General features: G+C 49.6%; 1 protein-coding gene across 2 annotated transcripts; it reads right to left on the bottom strand.

Moving 5' to 3' along the window:
- Nucleotides 1–1,571: 1,571 nt before the first annotated feature.
- LOC125085164 (pancreatic lipase-related protein 2-like) lies at nucleotides 1,572–19,842 on the bottom strand. 2 transcript variants are annotated; one of them, XM_047703413.1, is made up of 13 exons: nucleotides 19,802–19,842; nucleotides 19,434–19,482; nucleotides 16,736–16,890; nucleotides 15,839–15,964; nucleotides 14,793–14,927; nucleotides 13,965–14,076; nucleotides 12,606–12,725; nucleotides 11,315–11,434; nucleotides 8,864–8,982; nucleotides 6,694–6,823; nucleotides 5,083–5,194; nucleotides 4,049–4,216; nucleotides 1,572–1,695 (listed from the first exon to the last, which is right to left on the bottom strand). In XM_047703413.1, exons 2-13 carry the CDS (start codon nucleotides 19,480–19,482, stop codon nucleotides 1,632–1,634), a joined length of 1,410 nt encoding a protein of 469 aa, XP_047559369.1. In that variant the 5' UTR covers nucleotides 19,802–19,842; the 3' UTR covers nucleotides 1,572–1,631. The 2 variants fall into 2 exon arrangements, with proteins under 2 accessions (XP_047559369.1, XP_047559368.1); XM_047703412.1 differs by lacking the exon at nucleotides 19,802–19,842 and adding an exon at nucleotides 19,666–19,684.
- Nucleotides 19,843–20,183: the final 341 nt, after the last annotated feature.

The raw sequence follows: 20,183 nt of genomic DNA, 5'->3' as shown, positions 1-20,183 counted from the left end.
CACGGAAAAGATGTTCACCCTGATTCATAGGAAAACAAACACAAATTACAGTTTACGGAACAACAGCACTTCAGTCTACCGAGTTCAAAACTGGTTAGACAATTGCCCATGTGCGGAAGGGTGCGAAGCGCTCTCCAGTTGGAAGGAACCGTGTGAAATTACCAGGATTTGGCTTTCTTGGCCTACAAGGCCTGCAAATCGGCCTGGGTCAATCCCCGGTGGTGTTGGCTGGAGTGTTGGTTGGTATGTTAGCAACAGAGGGCAACTTGGGAATCCTGACCAAAGGAAATCTAGCCTCAACATTTACCGGACCAATTTTTACGATGTAAAAGCATCATAAAAGATAGTAGTTGCATGAATATTCCTAATGGGGAAGTGCTGGAAAACACTTCTATGTCCATTAGCATAGACACCCGCCCCCACACATTCCTCAGTGGAAACGATGAAGCTGTAAAAAGAATGAAGAGCCTCTCTCCATATCATGAGAGAATAATATCCGGTTTATTGAGAGTGCAAAAGCAAAGTGAATGGTACCTATTGTGTGCTACCCTTTGTCTGAAATAAAAAATGTGGGGCTGGGATTGGGGCTGGGGCTGGCTGTGTGAGATGGCCACACGTGTGTATGTGTTGAATTTCATTTCTGGAAAAAAAAAACTGGTTGTCTCTGGGGAGAGGAACCATAGACTTGGCGGGTGAGGGCAGACAGCGATATACCTTGTATAAGAATACTCTTCTGGATCTTTTGCATTCTGGGCCACATGCATGTATTAATTTTTTTTAAGCCTCTCTTCCCTCATGCCATGGGCAGGCTTTAATCTAACTAATGATTGCGCTAGGGCGCCTGGGTGGCTCAGGGGTTAAGCATCTGCCTTTGGCTCAGGTCATGATCCCAGGGTCCTGGTATCAAGCCCCACATCAGGTTCCCTGCTTGGCAGGAAGTCTGCGTCTCCCTCTCCCATTCCCCCTGCTTGTGTTCCCTCTCTCCCGGTGTCTTTGTCAAATAAACAAATAAAATCTTTAATAAATAAATAAATAAATAAATAAATAAATAAATAAATAAAGATCGCACTGAGTTAGTTCTGCTGGAGGCTGTTTTGACATAGGGTCACTTCTTCCCCTAACATGTTAAGATTTATTTATTTATTTATTTTACAGACAGAGATCATAGGCAGGCCAAGAGGCAGGCAGAGAGAGACGGGGAAGCAGGCTCTCTGCTGAGCAGAGAGCCCGATGCGGGGTTCGATCCCAGGACCATGGGATCATGACCTGAGCTGAAGGCAGAGGCTTGAACCCACTGAGCCACCCAGGCGCCCCTCCCCTAACATGTTAAAAGCTGGGTGGGCAACACATGGGAGCAAGGATGACCTTATCAGATAGGAGAGACATTCCTTGTCTAAGGAAACAAAATACGAACAGGCCCCACAATGCACCCTGAGAGAGAGAGATGGTGGCAGAGGAGGTCTGGTGGCAGATTTCAGGTGTTACCTCTGGTCAAACGTGCCCTCTGTCCCACAAATCATTTCTGAAATGTGACCCCAGAACACGGAGAATGTCAAATTAACACCTGGACGTCCAACAGAGGGCATTAAAAAATTTATTACAGCCAAGACACAAGAGAGAGGACCACATTTTTAACAAGGGTAAAGAGACTGTAAAACATCTTCTTGGACCGTCTCACTGCTACAGAAATTGTACCTGTGGAGGAAAACATTTTCAGCATGAGACTCATTGACACATGGAAACGGGACCTCAGGGGAGCAGTTAACCAGCCCCCGGGACTCTGATCCCTCCGACCCAAGGGCTCTGCAACACTGAGCAGAGTCCAGATGATTCTCCATAAGCAAAACCTCTCAAAGAATGTCCTCTTCTCCTGTGGCTTCTTAATGATCTGAGAATGAATCAGCTGAGTCAGGCCAAGGATTTTTTTTTTTTCCCCAAAACCAAGAGAGTCTTTGATACTCTGGTGGGCCTGCACTTGTAGACCTGACACTGCATCCCCAAGGTTGCCCTAGCCTGCCCGCAGGGGACTTTCTCTATAGAGTCAAGATCATGAATGTTCTTCATACACTGCTTCTGGGAACATAAAATGTGGAAGCCATTCTGGAAAGGCAGTCTGGCAGTTCTTCTAGAAGGAAAACCTAAAGTTCTCCTATGACCTAGTAATTCTGCTTCTATATATGCAAAATAAATGAAAATGTATGTCCACACGGAGTCTTGGATATACGCGACAGTATTCATAAAGTGGAAACCACCCAAACATCCGCCAGCTGATGAATGGATAAATAAACTGTGGTCCATCTAGATGATCTTATTTGGCAATAAAAAGGAACGACTAAACAAGACTGATACAGGCTGCACATGGAGGAGCCTTGCAGACCCTGTGCTGTGAAAGAAGGCAGACATGAAGGACTGTATCTTATATGATTTCCTGTGTGTGGAATGTCCAGAGCAGGAAAATCTAGAGACAGAAAATAGACTAGGGTTGCGTAGGCCTGTGCAAAGGGATAGGGAGATGAGCGGGTGATGGCTAATGGGTGTGAGGTTTCCTTTTGGGGTAAGGAAATGTTCTACAATTGCGAAGATGATGGTAAACTCAGTGAATATGCTAGAAGTCCCTGAATGGCATGCTTTACATGGGTTGAATTGTATGGTATGGGAATGATCTCTCAATAAAGATGCTTAAAAAAAAAAAAAAGACTGGGAAGGGTTGTCACTCCTGAGCAGTGAAGCCTGGTTGGGGCTGGATTGGGGCTGGTACCCAGACATGAGATGCACGGTACCCCTGGCCTCTTCCTGCCCTGGTGGTATCTCTGGCTAGAGAAGATGGCTGACCACCCAGCCTTCCTCGGGGCTTGGCTTCAGAATGTAGCTTCTTGACGGGGGATCCCTTATGTGAGGGGCTGACTTTGGTACTTGCAGTATATCATGTGTGGGCTCTACGGTACTTGAAAACTGTGACTCCACCCAACTGCTACCTCATGACTCTGAGATCCAGACTATTCCGCAATGCACCCACTACCAGCCCTGATCAATTCTCAGCTCCATGTCTGGCTGTAGACGGGCCCCAAGGCAGACAGACAGGACTGGCTGTCAGAAGACCTGGATCCAAGTCTGGGCTGCGCTAATGCTTGTGCTCTGGTCTTGAGTGTACAGAGGAAGATGACATCTGATCCTTCCAGCAACACTCAGAGAAATCGGGATTAGTATGGCTGACCTCCAGCGCAATTAAATGACGCAGCTAAGCAAGATCTTGGTGTGTGTTTTTGAACACATTTTGAGGTCTAGTCGTCTTCCCTCCAGCTTCCTTGTGTGGCCTTAGACAAGTTGCACAACTCTCCATATCTGGCTTTCCTCGTCTTAAAATAAGAGCGGCTGAGAGGGGATACCTAAGTTTCCTTCAGACCTTAACAGCCTGTTAGTTTATGATGATCTTCTTTGAAGGTAGGCTTCTTCCTTCAGTATTTTAAATACAGTTATATCCTCTCCCAGCCCTGACCAAGTAAGATTCTGTACCCTTGAAGGAGAAGAGAATGCCCCTGTGAGCGAGATCCCAACCCAGTTTCTATCCTTTTCATACCACAGTCTCCAAACAAACTAGTTTACATTAATAACTGCTCCCCAACTGGAATTAACTTCGAGATTTCCTACAAGTTCTGCCCAGGTGTTTATCTCATTGTTCAAGGTCAAACAGTCTCACGTTCGCCTATTTCTCAAATCTATGCCTTATAACTTACTGATGCCTTGCTCCATTGAATTTGGGTAAGGGAAATTATATTTGATCAAATGATATTTGATCTTTCAAAGTGAATCAGAAGGCTAGATGAGGAGTTGAGATGAATAGTGGGGTAGATAATGTCTGGATGGCCAGAAGACTGGATAGATGACTGATGGCTGAATGGATGGGTGAGAGGTTAAGCAGATGGACAGAAAGGGAGCGATGAACGGCTGGTGACTGGATGGATGGATAGATGGGTGGATGGATGGATGTGTAGCTAGATTGGTAGGTAAATATAGATACTAAGATGTAGGTAGAATAAGAGATACGCACTCAGTCCCATTTTCACCACTTTGCACGGTGATTTGCGAAGCCCCCAGCTTGGTCCGGAAAAGATTTATCACATGGTTGTTCCAGAGGAACTTAACCTTCTGGATTTTTCCAACATTGAGGTCCATATCAATGTCACGGGTATGATTTGCATGTGGTTTTAGGGAGCCTCTGAAAGCACAGACATAGAATGTTATCTCAGCTGGATGTATGAATACATAGGATGATAGCAATGGCTGCTGTTGGTTTCTGCAAATACCCTGAATGACTTCATGGGCATCCAGGAGCTGCTAAAACACTAATATATTTGTGAAGCACACATCTGTTAAAAAAGATAGGACTCTAGATTTCTACTGTCTTAATTTGTCCTTAGGGGAAATCAAATATTTGAGGAGGCATATTAACCTTATAATTATACTATAAGACTAATTAGTGCAATGTTTTATGTTTAAAGATGTATGTGCCTCAGCAGAGATCTTCTGTTAGGATTTCATATGGGGCATAGAAAATTGTCAAAAAGCTTCAACTTAACATGAAAAGTATTATGGAAAAGTTATTATTAAAAAACACAGTATAATTTTACAGCCCACTCACACATTCATCCAACACGTATTTACCAAGCACTTCATCTGCCCAGCAAAAGCTAGGGGCTGAGGCTACCACCAAAGCAAGAAGGTAGGTACGCCTGTGTGGGAGGTGGAGAGTACAGGTGTTGGGGGTAGTTGCCACATAAACGTACCTTATTGGAGGAGAATTTGATACCATAAAACCAAAGTCAGAAAGCCATGACTGACCTTCCAAAAGAAGTTAGCACATATCTGATCTTAAGTAGTGAAGTCCCCCTGTGGGCCTCACTCTTCTCATCCGCAAAATGGGATCACTGGGTCAGATGCCAAGATTTTCCTCCATCTCTGACATTCTAGGATTCAATGGTTCTCTCTAATAGATGGCCAGATTTAGAAAGCATTTTATGCCCAATCTCTTATGAATACTCAATGATGAATAGTCTGACCATTTCACGTTACTGTTGAACTTACTTGAAAATTTCATACTGTTTTGAGTTTCTGTTACTTCCATACAAAGCAATCCTGATGTACCCACTCGTTTTCTTTTTTCCAGCCAGCGTGACGGATACCCTGTATCTCCAACCTGTCCAAAGACATATAATCAGTTCAATAAACTCATCTTGTTGGAAAAAAAAAAAAATCATCCTATGGAAGGATTCTCACTCCTAGCTCTGCATCCCCAGCCTGAAATGTCAATAGTGCCGAGGTAGAGAAACCCTAATCTAGAGCTTTCTCTGAACATTCACACGTACACAGATTAAGTTTATGAAAGAACATCCAAGCTTCTTTTCCCTTCCACAAAGAGGATGTGCTATATTCTCTATTGTCTCCGCCCATCCCCTCCCCAGACTGATCTGCCACCCTTCTCTACCTCACCCTGTGCTCTGGAAGGCCACCCCACCAGGGATCTCACCACTGGCGTTCAGTTGAGTTCAGCTGATAAGAGACTTATGCAGGAGATTGGAAGGCAGGAGGAAAGGGGGGGGCCCATCTCTCATGCTCCCCTGCTACCTCCTGGCTCTGCTACCGGATGTCTGGTGGTAACTTCCCCTCTGGGGAAGCCATGCCACTCCAGGAGCCCCACAACCACCCAATGCTGGGCTCCTCGGCATCCCTTGATTACTCCTTTAACCCTGACCACACCTCTCAAAGTAGACCCTTCAATAAAGTCTCTTCATTTGAACCATGTCGCTGAATTTTCTCTCCTGTTGGGACCCTGACTGATAAACTTCGTTTGCAATTGTTGTATTGATACGTGTTTTTTTTGGCCCATTTGCCTTTTTGCTTACTAGAGAGGATTTCTCTCTTCAGTACATAGAGCTATCTCCTTGCTTTCAACAGTTCACAGAGTAGCTGGTTGTCTACCAATTGGTGGGCATCTAGGTTTCTCCTCACAAACTTTTGGTGTTAAAAACAATGCTGCAGTGAACGTCCTTGAGCACACCTTCTTGGCAAGCATTGTCCCAAGGTACGTCTGAGAAATGGAACGTCGGGTTGAAGGAATATGCACAGGAGACATTACAGACACTGCCCATCTGTTGTTCTCCATCATAAGTATTGTGAGGATTACAGGAGATACTACACGGGAAAAGTGCTATATAATTTTTTTAATTTAAAACTCCCTTGAAAAATAATGCTCTTCTATTCAGTCACCATGTATTATTACTTATGACAAATGAATGTTGATGATGTTACTATCTTGTACTTTTTTGGTGAGAAGCTGGGCAAAACAACACCAACACAATGTGTGTGTATGTGTGGGTGTGTGTATATGCATGCGTGATTGTGCAGGGAGACTAGTATGACAGATGATCATGGGTATGTCTTGACTTACAGGGATTTTGCCCCACATGACCCTGTTCTTCTGTTGATGGATTCACCCTTTCCGCTTCCAGGGTGGAGGAACATGTGACCAGCCTGTGCCAATTACTGCACTTCACTCCATTGATCAGGCTTATTGGTTAAATAATGTCCTTCTATTACAGCTAAGCTGGTTGGAGTTGTTTCTGTCCTGACTAATTAGGCTGGTACATCTTCCAAATTATTTGCGAGAGTTTTTAAATGAGTAAAATGGAAACTTACGAGTAAAGTTACCACTGTCTCCTGTGTTCAGGAAAAAGGTTTGTCCCATGGCACTGGTTTTCCCCTGAAACCAGTCAGCGTAGTGGCCCATCTGGGGGCATCCTCCAGTTGGACAAGGGAAACAGCTACTCTGGTGAAAAAAACAATTTGCTTGTTAGTGGTGGGCTTTGACTGACTTAATCTATCAAGTAATTCATCTTCTCATCCATCCTCCTATTTATCTACCCATGTACCCCTCTATCCCCCAACCATCCTCTCATCTACCCACCCATTCAACCATCCACCCATCCGTTCTCCCACCCCTCCACTGACATCCATGCACTTATCCTGAGTCATGCACAGACATGTATGAAGCCCTGTTGCGTACCCAAAGAAGTACCCAGAGATCTTGGAGTATAGTTGGGAGACAAGTCATATCCAGGGAGCAATAATGTTCAAGTATGGAAGGGAAATGCAAGACATCTTCCAGGAGGAGTAAATGGGACCAATAAGTTCTTTCAAAAGAGTAGAGGAAGAGAAGGTCTATGACCATCTTCACTTTAATGTGAATTATCTAACTGATCCCTGGGTGATGTTCCTCAAACAGTAGCTCATTAGTGGGGGCTGGAGGAGGTGGTTTGCTCTGTTCAGATCAGACTAACATTTCAGGCTACAATGTCACTGGTCTTCTTGCTCTCACCAAATCCACCTTCCATGGTGTGCACGGCTATTTTGCAATTTGGAAAGCATGAAACAAATGCTGGAGGCTGTGTATATTGTCATCCATACCCCCACAATAACGAGCACAGCCAGGACTATGCAATGACTACCCTTGGACCCCGGGGATGGAACATGATGTCCTTTTGACCTTAGTTCAACCCAAGAACATTACAGTCAAAATCAGCTTTGGAAGGAAAATGTGTGCGTATAAATATATTTTTATTTTTACTTTTGAGAAAAAATATTATGAGACTTCAAACGTTTGCATCCCCAAAGTACCAACTGATTCCGGTAAGAAGCTCAACCTTTCATACTGGTTTGTTGTTGTGGACACTGTCACCTCGGGGGTAATGGGACTTGTACAATGGAGAAATCTGGCAGATTTTAAAAAGTTTTTTAAAGTCATCAAATAATGAGACAAAGTGCCACTAAATGAATGCCAATGCATCTGGTTGCATACACTGAGGACTCAAGAACACCCAGTGAATCGTGAAGAAATAACCATACAAGTTCAGACTGTGGTTACTCTACCGAACATGCGGTCTGGAATCCTCACAACTGTCAATGTCTTGGAAGACCAGTGAAAGATGTAGAGCTGTTTTGGATTAAAGGAGCCCAAAAAAGGGGGTCTGGCTGGCTCAGCTGGTTGAGCATCTGACTCTTGGTTTTAGCTCGGGGTATAAGCTCAGGGTCGTGAGATCGAGCTCCACGCTGGATTCTGCGCTGGGCCTGGAGCCTGCTTAAGATTCTCTCTCCCTCTGTTCCCTCCCTGCCTACTCATGCTCACTCTCTCTCTCTCTCTCAAAAAAAAAAAAAGAGAGAGAGAGAGAGAGAAAGATTAAAGGAGACTTAAAAAAAGGCAATGCAAGAAAAAGAAGGGAAGAAACGTAGGGAGGAAGAGAGGCAGAGAAGAGAGGGAGGGAGGAGGAGGAGAGGGAGGGAGGGAGAATGGAAAAAAGAAAAAGAAAGACATAGCTCTAGAGGACATTGGATATCTGCAGAAGTCTGAATATGGACAACATATTAGAAAATAGTAGTGTATCAATGCTAAATTTCTTGGACGTTGTTCTATAGGAGGATGATCTTGTTCTCAGGAGATGAATGTATTTATGAGTGAAGTCTTAAGTTTGCTTTCACATAATTTAGAAGAAAACTACACATAGGCACACATTTAAGTGTCAACAATTGGTGCATGTAGGCGATGGGTAGACAGATATTCACGTGTTCTTGTTTCGACTCTTGTGTAGATTGGGAATCTTCCAGAATAAAGAGTTGGGATGGAGGGAAGGCCCAGCAGTCATGTCCCCTCCTGCCCACCCTGCTTCAGGGAGAAGTCTCTGTGAGGCTCCGATGTGTGGTCCCTCCTCCCATCAGTCATGAGTTTACAGCTGTGCTCTCTGCCAAGCCACAGGAACAAAACCCCCATCACCCATAGGGCCACTGACATCTTCCCCCGACTGGTGTGACCTACCTCCTGAAACTCATTGTAGGAGGCACACGGGTAGCCCAGGAAGCCATCAGGATTGAGGATGCTGCTGGAGTAATACTTGTAGCTTCTCAGGTGATTGCAAGCCACAAAGTTTTGGGTTCCTGAGGAAGCAAAGGCCATGGGAGCTCACAGGAGGCATTTCACTTTTAAAGGCTGAACCATTTGGACTGAGCGAGGAATTCCCTCCACATTGCACAGATGGGTGTGAGGGCGCAGTCTGAAAGTTCTATGACTGACCTGTCAGTCAAGGGGGTTGTTTAGTAGCAGGGGTTGACCAGATGTCTCTCCTCTCCCTCCACTGTGTCCGTTTGCTGGGAAGCTGCAGGTGTTGGGGAAGCTGCTACTCAAGGGCCAGCAGGTGTTGGGGAGTGGCCGGCGCTAAGGAGCACATCTGTGCAATCCTGGGGGGCCGGGCAAGTAATGTAAAGGAATGATGAGGGCGGCGGGCTATGCAGGGGCAGTGAGAAATGTTATGCAGAGAGAGAGATGGAGAGATAGGATAATAATTGCCTAATTGCCTTTAAGGGGATCCTACACGGTCCAGTCAGTCGTTTTATGGTAAAGGCCCAGATTACTTGTTCTGAATTTTTCACAAGAAGCCAGCATCGTGACTTTTCTGTGAAAATCTTTCCATGCTCAAGTGATAGCCGTACCTTCCCACTTCTATACAGTGACAGCGAAGGCCGGTCACATACTGCCGGGGGGTGTGATCTGCCCGCAGGCTGGGCCTCAGTTTGCGAGCTGGACACAGCTGCCTTCTGAGGGAAGCAGGCTTCCCTGTGCCTTCGGCCCCAGGCTGAGAACTCCTTCTTTCCTCCTATTCCAGGCACAAGGCAGAAGCAGTGGCCAGTACAATCACTGTGGCCTCTGGGCACTCTGTCACTGCGTTTTATGTGCCATTTTTTTCTTTAGACCAAAGTCCTTTTGTTTGGAAAATGGTTTTATCACTTCTCCAGCTACTGGGTGCAAAACTTCCTACGAGGTAATCCCTGGCAACAGCAGAGGTAGCTGGGGGCTCCCCTTGGAGGTGGGGGTCTGGTGGCTTCACCCACTATCCAGGGAGAAAGGCACATTCCCTTTGCATCTGGGAAGCAGCGGTAGGATCAGCCCCCCCACAGCTTTGGGCTCCATGTGCTACCCACCCCCATCCTGTCCCCAGTCCAGAAACTTCCTGCAGAAGCTGGTTCCATGTGCCCCACACCAAGGCTCATCACCAAAAACAGAACAACTAACCAATTCATCCTGAATTGTTTCTTTCATCTGGAACTGCGGCCCTGGGATCCCTGCAGCCCTGGGATCCCAGCCTATGGCGCAAATGGCTTTCACCGTTCCTCTGCTCCGCTCCTGGGTCACTCGGAGCTGCACACACACTCGCGTGTTTATGGGCTTCTTCACTCTAACTTGTCTTTTTAATTAAACCTGGGCTCCCATTCTGGGTGGCCTGCTCGGCACTTCTGGGAGGGGGCAGACCTTCCTGTGACTCTGGCGGGGCCTCCCAGGGAGCCCAGCAGCCGCATCCTCCATGGGATCACTGGTGCGGAGCCCGGAGGGGGTTAAAACTTCTGTGGCTTTAGCAACCTTGCTCTTTAACATCAACATACAGAATATAAAAATGCCACCAAAGGTCACTGAGCCTTGTGTAACGGACTGCACTGGGTGCTTGCTTTGGGCTAGACCCCGGTGGGTCTGGGAGGCCCTTGACTCAGTCCCTGGCTTCAGGGAACTCCCAGCTCAGACAAATAAATCCTAAAATGAAATGATCACAGACTCAAAGCCTCCAATCTCAGGGAGGACAGTGAAGCGGATCTCAGGGCTGGGCCACAGGAATAGCCGAAGGTCAGAACAAGGGCGGTGAACACAGATGACGCTTTAGGTCACCTCCTATTAGGGGCACTGAGCCCGTCCTCTCAGATGAACGGAGGTCCACACAAGCCTCATCCCCTAGAGCCCAGGCCTCGTTCTCCCAGCACGCTCTCCCCAAACCCACAGAGCACGTCCCCCTACTTTGTCTTCCTACCAGCTCAGCTCTTTTCCGTACCTGGAACGCGGGCACAGTAAATGGCAAGAAAGTCTAAGCCCCTCAGATCTTTGCTTACACCCAGCAAGTATTCCTTCAAGAAACAGGCATGGAGGACAGAAGGCCAAAGCCGGAGCTGGGTCTTTGCCGGTGAACTGGTCCCCTCCTGCCTCAGCATCTGGCCAAGGGGAAGATGGTGCCAGATGGTGCAAGAGGTCGGGGCTCTGCAGCCAGAAGTTGGGCTTAAACCTAGGGGACCCTTGGGCAAGTTTTATACCTGTACTGACCCCGTTTCCTTGTCTGTAAAATGGGACTGATTAAAGACCTTAGGACATGGCCGTGGAAATGGCCGGCACCGAGCACACCCTGTTTCTCCCCAAGTGGACGGCAGCTGTCTTGCTTCTCTACTTACATACCTTCCCACAGGCCGTCTATGTCAACAATGGTCGAAAGACTATTTTTCTGACATCCGGGCATTTGCTTTCCTCCATTTGGATAGAAGTCCAGATGGCCCACCTTTTGGCTCATTCCAAAACCTGAAATATTATAAGCAGAGGGGAGCAGGGAGGTGAGCGGTCTCAACGTTAGGTTGTGGCCACATACAGTATTGGCTCCTTCCAGCCACAGCAAGAACCTTCTTGGCCAATTCTCTCCTCGGCCTACCCATGCTGTCTGTGACTCTGCAGAAAGTGCTCAGAAATGGGAATTTGGCAAGAGAAGAAGGGAGGAGAGCACACAGGAAGAGAGAAGAGGGGGAAGCTTGGCTCTGGGTGTGCTTGTACACAGGTATATTTGTATGTATATGTGTGTCTGTCTGTCTTGGGAGACCCTAAGCAGTACCATCAGGCCCTGACACCACTATGTACCAGGAGCTGCATATCAGGACTGGTGCAGCTTTTATTCCTGTATTCGTTTAATAATTTTGATTTCGATGTTATATTGTTCTACTGAGACCACATTCCATTATATAGCTATATTGAGAGCCCAGAGCAATGGTAGGAGTTTTGGTTTTTGAAGCATTCAGACCTAGGATCACAACCTATTCTACTTATAGACTTCGCCATCATGTTGGGCAATTACTTGACCTTGTGAAGCCTTCGTTCCCTTGGCAATGAAATCATAATAGTAATACCTACTTTTTAGGGTTGTTCCAATTAATGAGCTAATGTGTACAAAATATTCAAAGAAGCATATGGTAAGCATTCAATGAGTGACATAATTTTCATTAAAAACATACTTTCATTGGCAGTTTTCATGCGCAGTTGTACAAGAAAATCATGAAAAAAGAACATTGGCTTTAGAAGAACCAGATAAAAGGATGTATTTCATCTCCAACAAAACAAACTATAACCATAGCTTTGACAAAAGAAGTAAAAAAAAAATTCAAAAATTAACTTTTGCATTTTGCAAATACAGGTCAAACATCAAGAAGAAATTTAACTGTCCCTCTGGATATTGGTAGATAGGAAAGGACTAAAGTTTTGAAGACTGGTGAGGCCCTTCCAGGCGGTAGAAGTGTTTCAGGCTCACCTGGGCTGGCAGGCCGATCCCACAAGCGCTGTCCTGACTGTTTATCTGGGGTGGGGCCCGAGGTCTTCCTGTGGTTGGCCTTTTTGAACATCACCCTTGAGGTAAGCATGTGGGGGGCACCTGTACCCACTCCCATCCGTCTCAGCTGGTCACCAGGAGGTGCAGGGGGGAACTCACCTAGGAAGGGGATGATCGGGGCAGAATCCGTGTGGATCACATCCACAAACATGGCATCAGACGGGTCCAGCCGAACCTCCTCAGGCGTGCCCTGGAAGCATGGCTGTGCGGGGTCCAGTCCTGAAATCGGGGAGCAGGGTAGTCAGACCGCACTCTAACACAATACAGGCTCTAAACCGTCTACCCACAAAATCCATGGGGATTCCTGGGCCAGGAGTCCCAGAGCCCTGCAGCCGTGATTTGGGGAATTAATTGGTCTGTAGCTCCTAGTCTGCTTAGGAGAGAGGAGTTGAGACAGAGAGGTTAAAAGTGGGGTCACTGACTGTCAACGAACATCCAGAAGTCCCCAGTGCCTGACTCCGAGCAGGATCTAGGGGGGGTCCCCTTGCTCCCCTCACGTCCTTCATCCTTTTAACCCTCCCCTGTTATCAAGTGGCCACAGCTCTCCAAGACTGCAAGCTCCCTGGCCTCACCCGGCTCCACCCAGTGCCCAGTCCCCAGTCCCCACACTGTCCTCTGTGGCTGCTTCCACTTTCCACAGCCTGCTGTTCACTTCCCCACATCCTCCCCTAATCAATCTGTTCTCTCCAAGACTGGGCTCAAACACCACCCCCTCAGGGAAAACTTAGCCTCTCCTTTCTCAGTGCATGCCACCCACAGTGTATAGGGTTATTTTGTGTTTAATTAATTTCACTCTGAATTTACTTGCCTACTTAACTGTCTGCCTCCTGGACCAGACTGTGGGTCTCCTGAAGGGGGCTGTGGCTTTGAAGAGAGGCAGAGGGTGGAACCCACAGGGCACTAGGGACTCAGGGACCTATATTTAGCCCTGGCTTTCTGCTCAAAGTCAAACACCTGTCCCCTCCGGCCCTCAGTTTCCTTGTCTGGAAGGTGTCGTGTGCGTTCATTTTGCCAAATGACTCATTCATTTCTTCAGTCATTTACTGAGCACTTGCCATGGAGCAGGTTTTAGGTGGCCACTTTTCACTCTCTGCCTGTGCGTGGCCCAGCATTCGTATTTGTGGAACTGACGCACTAATTTTAAAAAATCAGTTGTTGTTTTGTTGTTGTTATTGTTGTTATTATTATTATTATTATATTACTCTTGCAATAATAACCCTGAAGTTTTAAATTCTCAGTCAAGTATTCCCTAATGAAATCATGGACAGTGACTTTCTGAGTCTGGTGGGGGCAGCCCCGACAGCCTGCTCCCGTGGGCCTGCCAGGGCGCTCTGCCTGGGCTCCGGCGTGCGCCGCGCTCGCGCTCCCGTCTCGCCCACTCCGCCCCCCCCCCCCCCCCCCCCCCCCCCGTCCCGCCACTCACCGACCCGCACCCGGTCGGGACCGCGCGCCGCGCACCTGTGATCCTGCCCGCGTGGCCGCCCAGCCTCCTGCCCGCCTCGGCCGCCGCGTGCGCGCCCAGGCTGTGGCCGATGAGGTGCACGTTCTCGGGGCTGTAGCCCAGCACGGTCTGCGGACGGATGGCGCGTCAGGTCCCGCCGGGCGGCGGGGATGCGCGCACGCGCGGGGCGCGGGCTGCAAATTCCGGAGGGAACACCTCCAGGACGCCGGCGGGGACTGTACCACCCGGCCCCAAAGTCTGCATGGCCCGCGGGCCGGCTCGTGAGCGGGGCAACAGTGCTGACCAGCGGCCACCGAGTCAACTGCAGGCGGCCCGGGCGGGGACCAGACGTGGGCCGCCTGCTGCCACCCACACCCCGCCGCCGCGGGGTCACCTCCCTTGGACCCTGGCGGGGGTCGGGCCTGTCGGGGAGAGGGCGGGTAGTGGGCCCGGCTCTGGGATTCTCCAGAAATAGACCTTCCAGAAGGCTGTAAGGGGCCTTCCCGCCTGGGCTGTCTGAGAATGAAGCCTCATCTGGTGTCCCAGCGTGCTGTGGAATTCCCAGAAAAGCCTACAGGGAAGGCATTCTTCCAGAAGGAGAAACTGAGGCTCAAAGAGTTTAGTTCGCCTCCAGCCCCATAATTAGGAGTCTTCAGGACAATCCAGGAGGGAGAAAAGGAGCAACTGCACCTTAGAAAAGGCCTTGCTTGGGCTTTTAGGCCCGGCCCCAGCCCCAGGGTTCCTTAGGCTGCCTCTTAGGTAGGAAGAAGGTGGTGCTCGGGGGAGGGGGGAGGGGGGCCCTCTCTGCCTGCTCCCCACAGGATGTGGCCCAGGCAGGGTTTTACCGACAGATTTTGTATGAAGAAAGCTATCTCTGCTCCCACCACGCGAATGTTGTGGACGGCTTGGGTATATCTGGTCTTTGCCCCTCGTTTCCAGTCCACAGAGATGCAGTTTACCTTCTCCACTTTAAACATTTTCTGGGGAGGACAAGCAAGAGGAAGAGACCGATTTACCAACAACGATAAACTGTACACTCCAGAGATAGGCATCCACACCCGTCAAGCACATAGCTGTGCCAGAGCCCTAATATTCCTTGCACATGTCCAAACTTCTGCCACATCACTATTGATTGGGTGTGCTTATCCCCACTTAACAGATGTAGAAACTGAGGCCCAGAATGGATTAAATGACTTGCCTAAGGTCTCACAGATACTTAGTGACAACAGCCAAATCAAAAAGATCACTTCCTACATCAGGGGTTAGACTATTACGATAGGCCCAAACCCACCGCTTTTACAGATAAAGTTTTATTGGAATGAGCCACACCCATTTGTTTACTTAACTGTTTACCTCTGCTTTCTGAGCTGAAGCAGAGTTGAGTTGAAACCCTATGACCCAAATTGAACACAAATGCTAAAGTGTCTGCTACCTGGTTCTCTACAGGAAAAGTTCGTGGACCCCTATCATAGATAGTCCAAGCCCTGGGTAGTGTAGCTGTTATGTACCCAACAGTACTCTAGGTGTTCTAGCTTGACCCCAGCTCCTGATTTGGACAGTGCAGATATAGAACATTCCCAACAGCGCAGAATGTTCTATTGGATAGCAAAGCTCTACACGCAAATTCAAGTTGCTTTCCTGTCTGGGACTTTCTGATTGGACCCTGGTTCCTTTCAGCCTCGAGAGGAGCTGATGGGCCAGAAGTTGTTGGGTTGGGAGAACTTGACAATGGATGCCCAGGGTACCCAGGTTTTCCTTGGTGGTTTTGGCAAAGGAGGGTTCTTTCCCTATTTCCTTTCCCGACCTCAGGAACACTGGGGCTGTGGGGTTTGCATCTGGGTGCTGATCTCTGTCTGGAGTGGCTAGGTGCAGGGTGGTGGGGGACCCCTACCTTGCACATGTCCAACAGCCAGTTCTCTTCCCCCTTGTCTATGAAGCCGTGGATGATAAAGCGTGTCTTGCGGTCCAGTTGGAAGTTGGAAGCCTCAACCGTGGCTAGATCAGTGGCCGTGATCAGCTGGTTTAATAACAAAAAAAGTGCTAAGCGAATGCCTGAAGAAGGATCACAAAGTAAAAACAGCACCATGGCCACGTCCAAGCGGACTCCCAGCTGGGAGCAGGGCATTGGTCCCCTAGAACCCCATAGTGGGCGACCTCACAGACCTATAGATAGACACCAGCTCTCTGAACTCTCTCAGGGAGAACGGGGAGCTACTTGGATCCTGATCATGTCCCTCCTGGTCACTTCTGACCACCTGTAGGAAACCTGTCCTGCTTCCATCTAACAGGCCTTCTGGGAACTGAAGGGTACCCCAGGGGTCCCCACCTTTTGTCTTTTGTGGCTATGTATTGCTTCTTTCCATCTGTCCTCTAGCTCCTTGAGAAAGATTTATTGTTCCCCACTCCACTCCACTGAGGGGCTTCTCTCCCTCCCCAGCCTGGTGCAGGAAAAAGACAGACCCTCTCCGGGAACGCCAGGCCTGGGCTTCTCCATAAAGGCCACACATACTTCCCCGGGAGCAGGCTGCTGCTGCTGGGAAGCTTCTGCAGGTCTGTGCACGAGTGTGTGTGGATGTAAGTTTCTGGGTTGGGCGTCCATAGATTTCATTATTTATGCATAGCGGTCTGTGCTCCTGAGAGCTAAGTTGGCTCTAGGTCTACCATTGGTGAGGAAGCCTCATCTGGAACATTCCAAGGCCGTGCATTTTTTTCTTGGACGACCAAGTGAAGGCTCCAGCGGGGGCAACCCAGTCCACCCACCATGCAGTGTTTCCACTCCCACTCTTACTTGGAAGTTGTTCGGATTTTCATTTGTGTACAGGAGAAAGCGGGTGTCAATGTCCTTGGGATCCCAGGGAAATAACTTTAAAGGCCGCTGAAGGGTCCCGCACCATGGCTTTTCATCGGAAAAGCAGCCAAGATGTCCATAACAGATCTCCTTTCCTGCGGCAGGAAGAGCAAAGAACAGGGCCCTTGTAAGGTTCTGGAAAGAAGCCCTGTGTTCTCAGCTACACAAGAGGATTCTTCGGGGCGAGCCCAGGGCTGGCTCTGGCCAATGCTGGTCTTCACTTTTGCTGGCCATTGTTCTCCAAACTTCCGTGGTGATGGGAATCACCTGGGGCCTGGGAGTGACTATACCTGTCGAGTCTACACAATCCCAGGCCCCTCCCTCAGAGACTCTGATGCCCCTCACTCCCTAGGATGGGGTGTGGGAATAGCATGTTTCATGCTGTTTAACCCTTATCATCTGGCCAGTTGGGGAATCACTGAGAATTCCTGGGGCCCTTCCTCCTTAAAACTATTTTTCCCAGGAAACTCCCAGATGGCCTTGGACTTCTGTTCATCAAACATCAGGTAATTATCCCAAGTGTGAAATCTGTGGCTCAGTGCTTCCTGATTCCCCTTGACTTCTCTGTTACAACCACCACCAGCCGAAGCCAGCTGTTGGCGTTCGTGGGCATTTGTCCCATTCATCCTTTTACACACACTTTTGCCCCCAATTATGCTCTGCCATTTCAGATTATAATTCACCTTAAAAGGAGAATTTTCTAAGAACGGGGATGATTTCTTGCAGCATCATACAGTGTGTAGTAGGGGTCCAACCCACACAACTGATGAGGGCTTAACCATAAATGCTGGTCCTTTCTGTGCCGACAAAACGCACATTTCCACTAGCAGTTGTCACTGGGGGGGGGGGGGGGGGTCATAATCAAATCCGGAGGATTGCAGTGGGTCTCTGTCTTAGGCTTCCTCAGTTCCTAAACTGGTGGGGCCAAATGTTGGCCGTGAATTCAAAACTGGTGGTGGTTAATACTTGTTTACTGGGCGTCAGAGACCATGCTAGCAATTTACCAGTATTATCCCACTAAAGACTCAAAACAGCCCCGTGAGTAAGGAATTTTTTTTTTTGCACCCAATTTACAGATGAGGAAACCAAGGCACAGGGGACAGACAGCGGTGGAGCCCGGATCCGAACGTGCAAAGTTTAATTGGGAACAAAGCTAGGTGTTGAGGAGATCAGGTTCAAACCCTGCTCTGAGAGCGAGAGGAAATCTAACAGGGAAGGAGGGACTAAAATAACTCTTGCTTCAGGTGCCAAATGCCGGGGCTTGGGGCCCTTGTGAAGACACCTGGGCTGTTGGGGGAAAGTGGGGGAGTGCTGGAGGGCATTGAGCTGGTGAATGGAGGGGGCCCTGCTTCATGACGGGGTTTTGTGGAATCTCGTGTAGGGGGCTCAGAGGAGGGAAAGCCTGGGAGAGGCAGGGGTGTGGAGTGGGGCAGAGCAGGGGCAGGGCACCTGGGGCGGTCAGAGGCAGTCTAACCTCTGACAACAGTGGAAATTAAGGCAAAGGTGAGGAGATGGGGGTAGGAGGTGACGTCTGAGCCTGGTTTGGAAAAAGTGAGTTTGAGGCATGGTGGGAGGTCTTAGAGCTCAGGAAGGTGGGAGGCCAGAGGCTAGGCAAGGGGGAAGCCCCAAAGCAGAGAAAGAAATGTGGGGTGCCTGGGAGGGACTTTTGGGGACTGCCCAAGTCTGGGGCAGAAGGTGGCAGCAGGCCAGCAAAGGGGACCAGAGGGCCCAGAAAGACCTGAGATGCAACCGCATCCATCCCAGACTCTGCTGTTGGGAGCCAGGTCTCATTACAGGGCTGGGATGGGTAGGAAGACCCGGAGCGGGCTAGGGACAAGCCAAGGACACCAGGGGGAGGAGTCTGGATGCAGAAGGAAGGCTCAGTAGGGACCGGAGGAGACCATGTCTGCAGTTGTGGGAAGCATTCTCCAGCAGGGTCTGGGGGGCCCAGCCAGGCAGGGAGGGGTTCTGCGTGATGGGAGGAAGTGAGGGAGAGAGGGAGAGAGCCCCCAGAGGGCACCTGTGAGGTATACCTCCATGAGGTGGGGTGATGGGCAGTAGGCAGTCTGGAGGCCCCAGGGGGCTGTGGCGGCAAGGGAGATTACTTCTGTTTGAGGACAAGTAGACCTTGGCTTCTGTATCTGAATCTGGACAGAGGCCAGGGGACAGGGACTGATCGGAGCTGGGGAGACAGAGACTCTGTGAGGGGAAGGAGTGGGGGCCGTGGGCGGGAGGGTGGGCTCAGTTGGCAGGCCTGTCCCATAATGTCAGCTCTGTGACATTAGTCTGCGGACATGCGCTTGGCCACTGGACGGACAGAGGATGTGGGGGGCCTGCCCAAACCGCCTGCCCCTCCCCCTGCCCCGGCAGCTGCCACCTCCCCCACTCCCCTCACCGCCCCAGAGCCTCTGCAGGAGGAACAGGACAGAGCAGGAGGATTACCCGGGATTATCTGTGACAAGAACATTGCCACAGTCAATCCTCCCTGAATGATAGCAGTTCGGTTTTTCTTGAAATAATGTAATGCTGTTGTTCATGGCGGCGGTAATCCCGATGATAGTGTCTCCAGTGGCCTCACCCAAAGGCCAACCCAGGCACCGTCCCTTGCTCCCCCAAGGGATGGTAACAGCATCCTCACCTCTGACTGTGGCCAGCAGGAGAAGGCTGATGGTCCAAAAAGGCAGCATCTACGTGGAGGAAAACATAGACACACAGACACCCCTGGGCACAGGTACGAGGCTGGTGGTTGCTCAGCCCAGAGAGGGCAGGAGGCCCGGGAGCACAGGGTGTGTGGAACTGAAGCCCAGCGCCTGGGCCCCCTGGGACTCCCCCTGGGGCTCCCCTGAGTCTGAGGCCTCCTGCCTACGCACATGGCATTGGGTGGCCCTGCTCTGAGAGCCCCGATTTCTGGGTCTCCCCTCCGCAGTGACCGCCCCCCCCCAGCCCCGTTCTGGGCTGCGTCCCTCTGGCAGCCCCAGCTCCCCCAGGATCTGGGCTGTGACTTACTGGGCAACACCAGGGTGTCGTCTCACAGCCCGGCCGATTGGCTGTGGCTTTTATACTCAGGCCTCCCCTTTGGACTCCCGAGATGGGCGGAAGGGAGGGCTAGATAGGGCTGTACACCTGCGTGCTTGGAACATAGGTTATCACAAGCATGTGACACTTACACATAGCTACACATTCGACCAGCTCGGCAGTGTGACCCAGATGCTCAAAAGAGGAAAACAAACGGGGCTCCACTCCGGCTTTGTTTGGAAACAAACATAGTCTATTTTAAGACCCTTTCTGAGCTGTACTAGAGACAAAAGTAAGATTGACTTACTTTAAGTAAGATTGACCTAGAGATAAGAAGGTCACTTCCTTCAAGGCTGAGAGGAGGGCCTGGGTG

The sequence above is a fragment of the Lutra lutra genome, chromosome 14 (assembly GCF_902655055.1).
Source record: "Lutra lutra chromosome 14, mLutLut1.2, whole genome shotgun sequence".
Classification (NCBI taxonomy): domain Eukaryota; kingdom Metazoa; phylum Chordata; class Mammalia; order Carnivora; family Mustelidae; genus Lutra; species Lutra lutra.
The sequence above is the reverse complement of the archived record's forward strand: the minus strand, read 5'-3'. Positions and strand labels throughout refer to the sequence as shown.

Coding starts and splice junctions, on each gene's coding strand:
- LOC125085164 (XM_047703413.1), bottom strand. CDS start 19,482: ATGCTGCCTTTTTGGACCATCAGCCTTCTCCTGCTGGCCACAGTCAGA. Junction 14,928..15,838: donor GGCTGTTGGACATGTGCAAG/GTAGGGGTCCCC, acceptor TGTCCTCCCCAG/AAAATGTTTAAAGTGGAGAA. Junction 4,217..5,082: donor AAACAGTATGAAATTTTCAA/GTAAGTTCAACA, acceptor CTGTGCTTTCAG/AGGCTCCCTAAAACCACATG.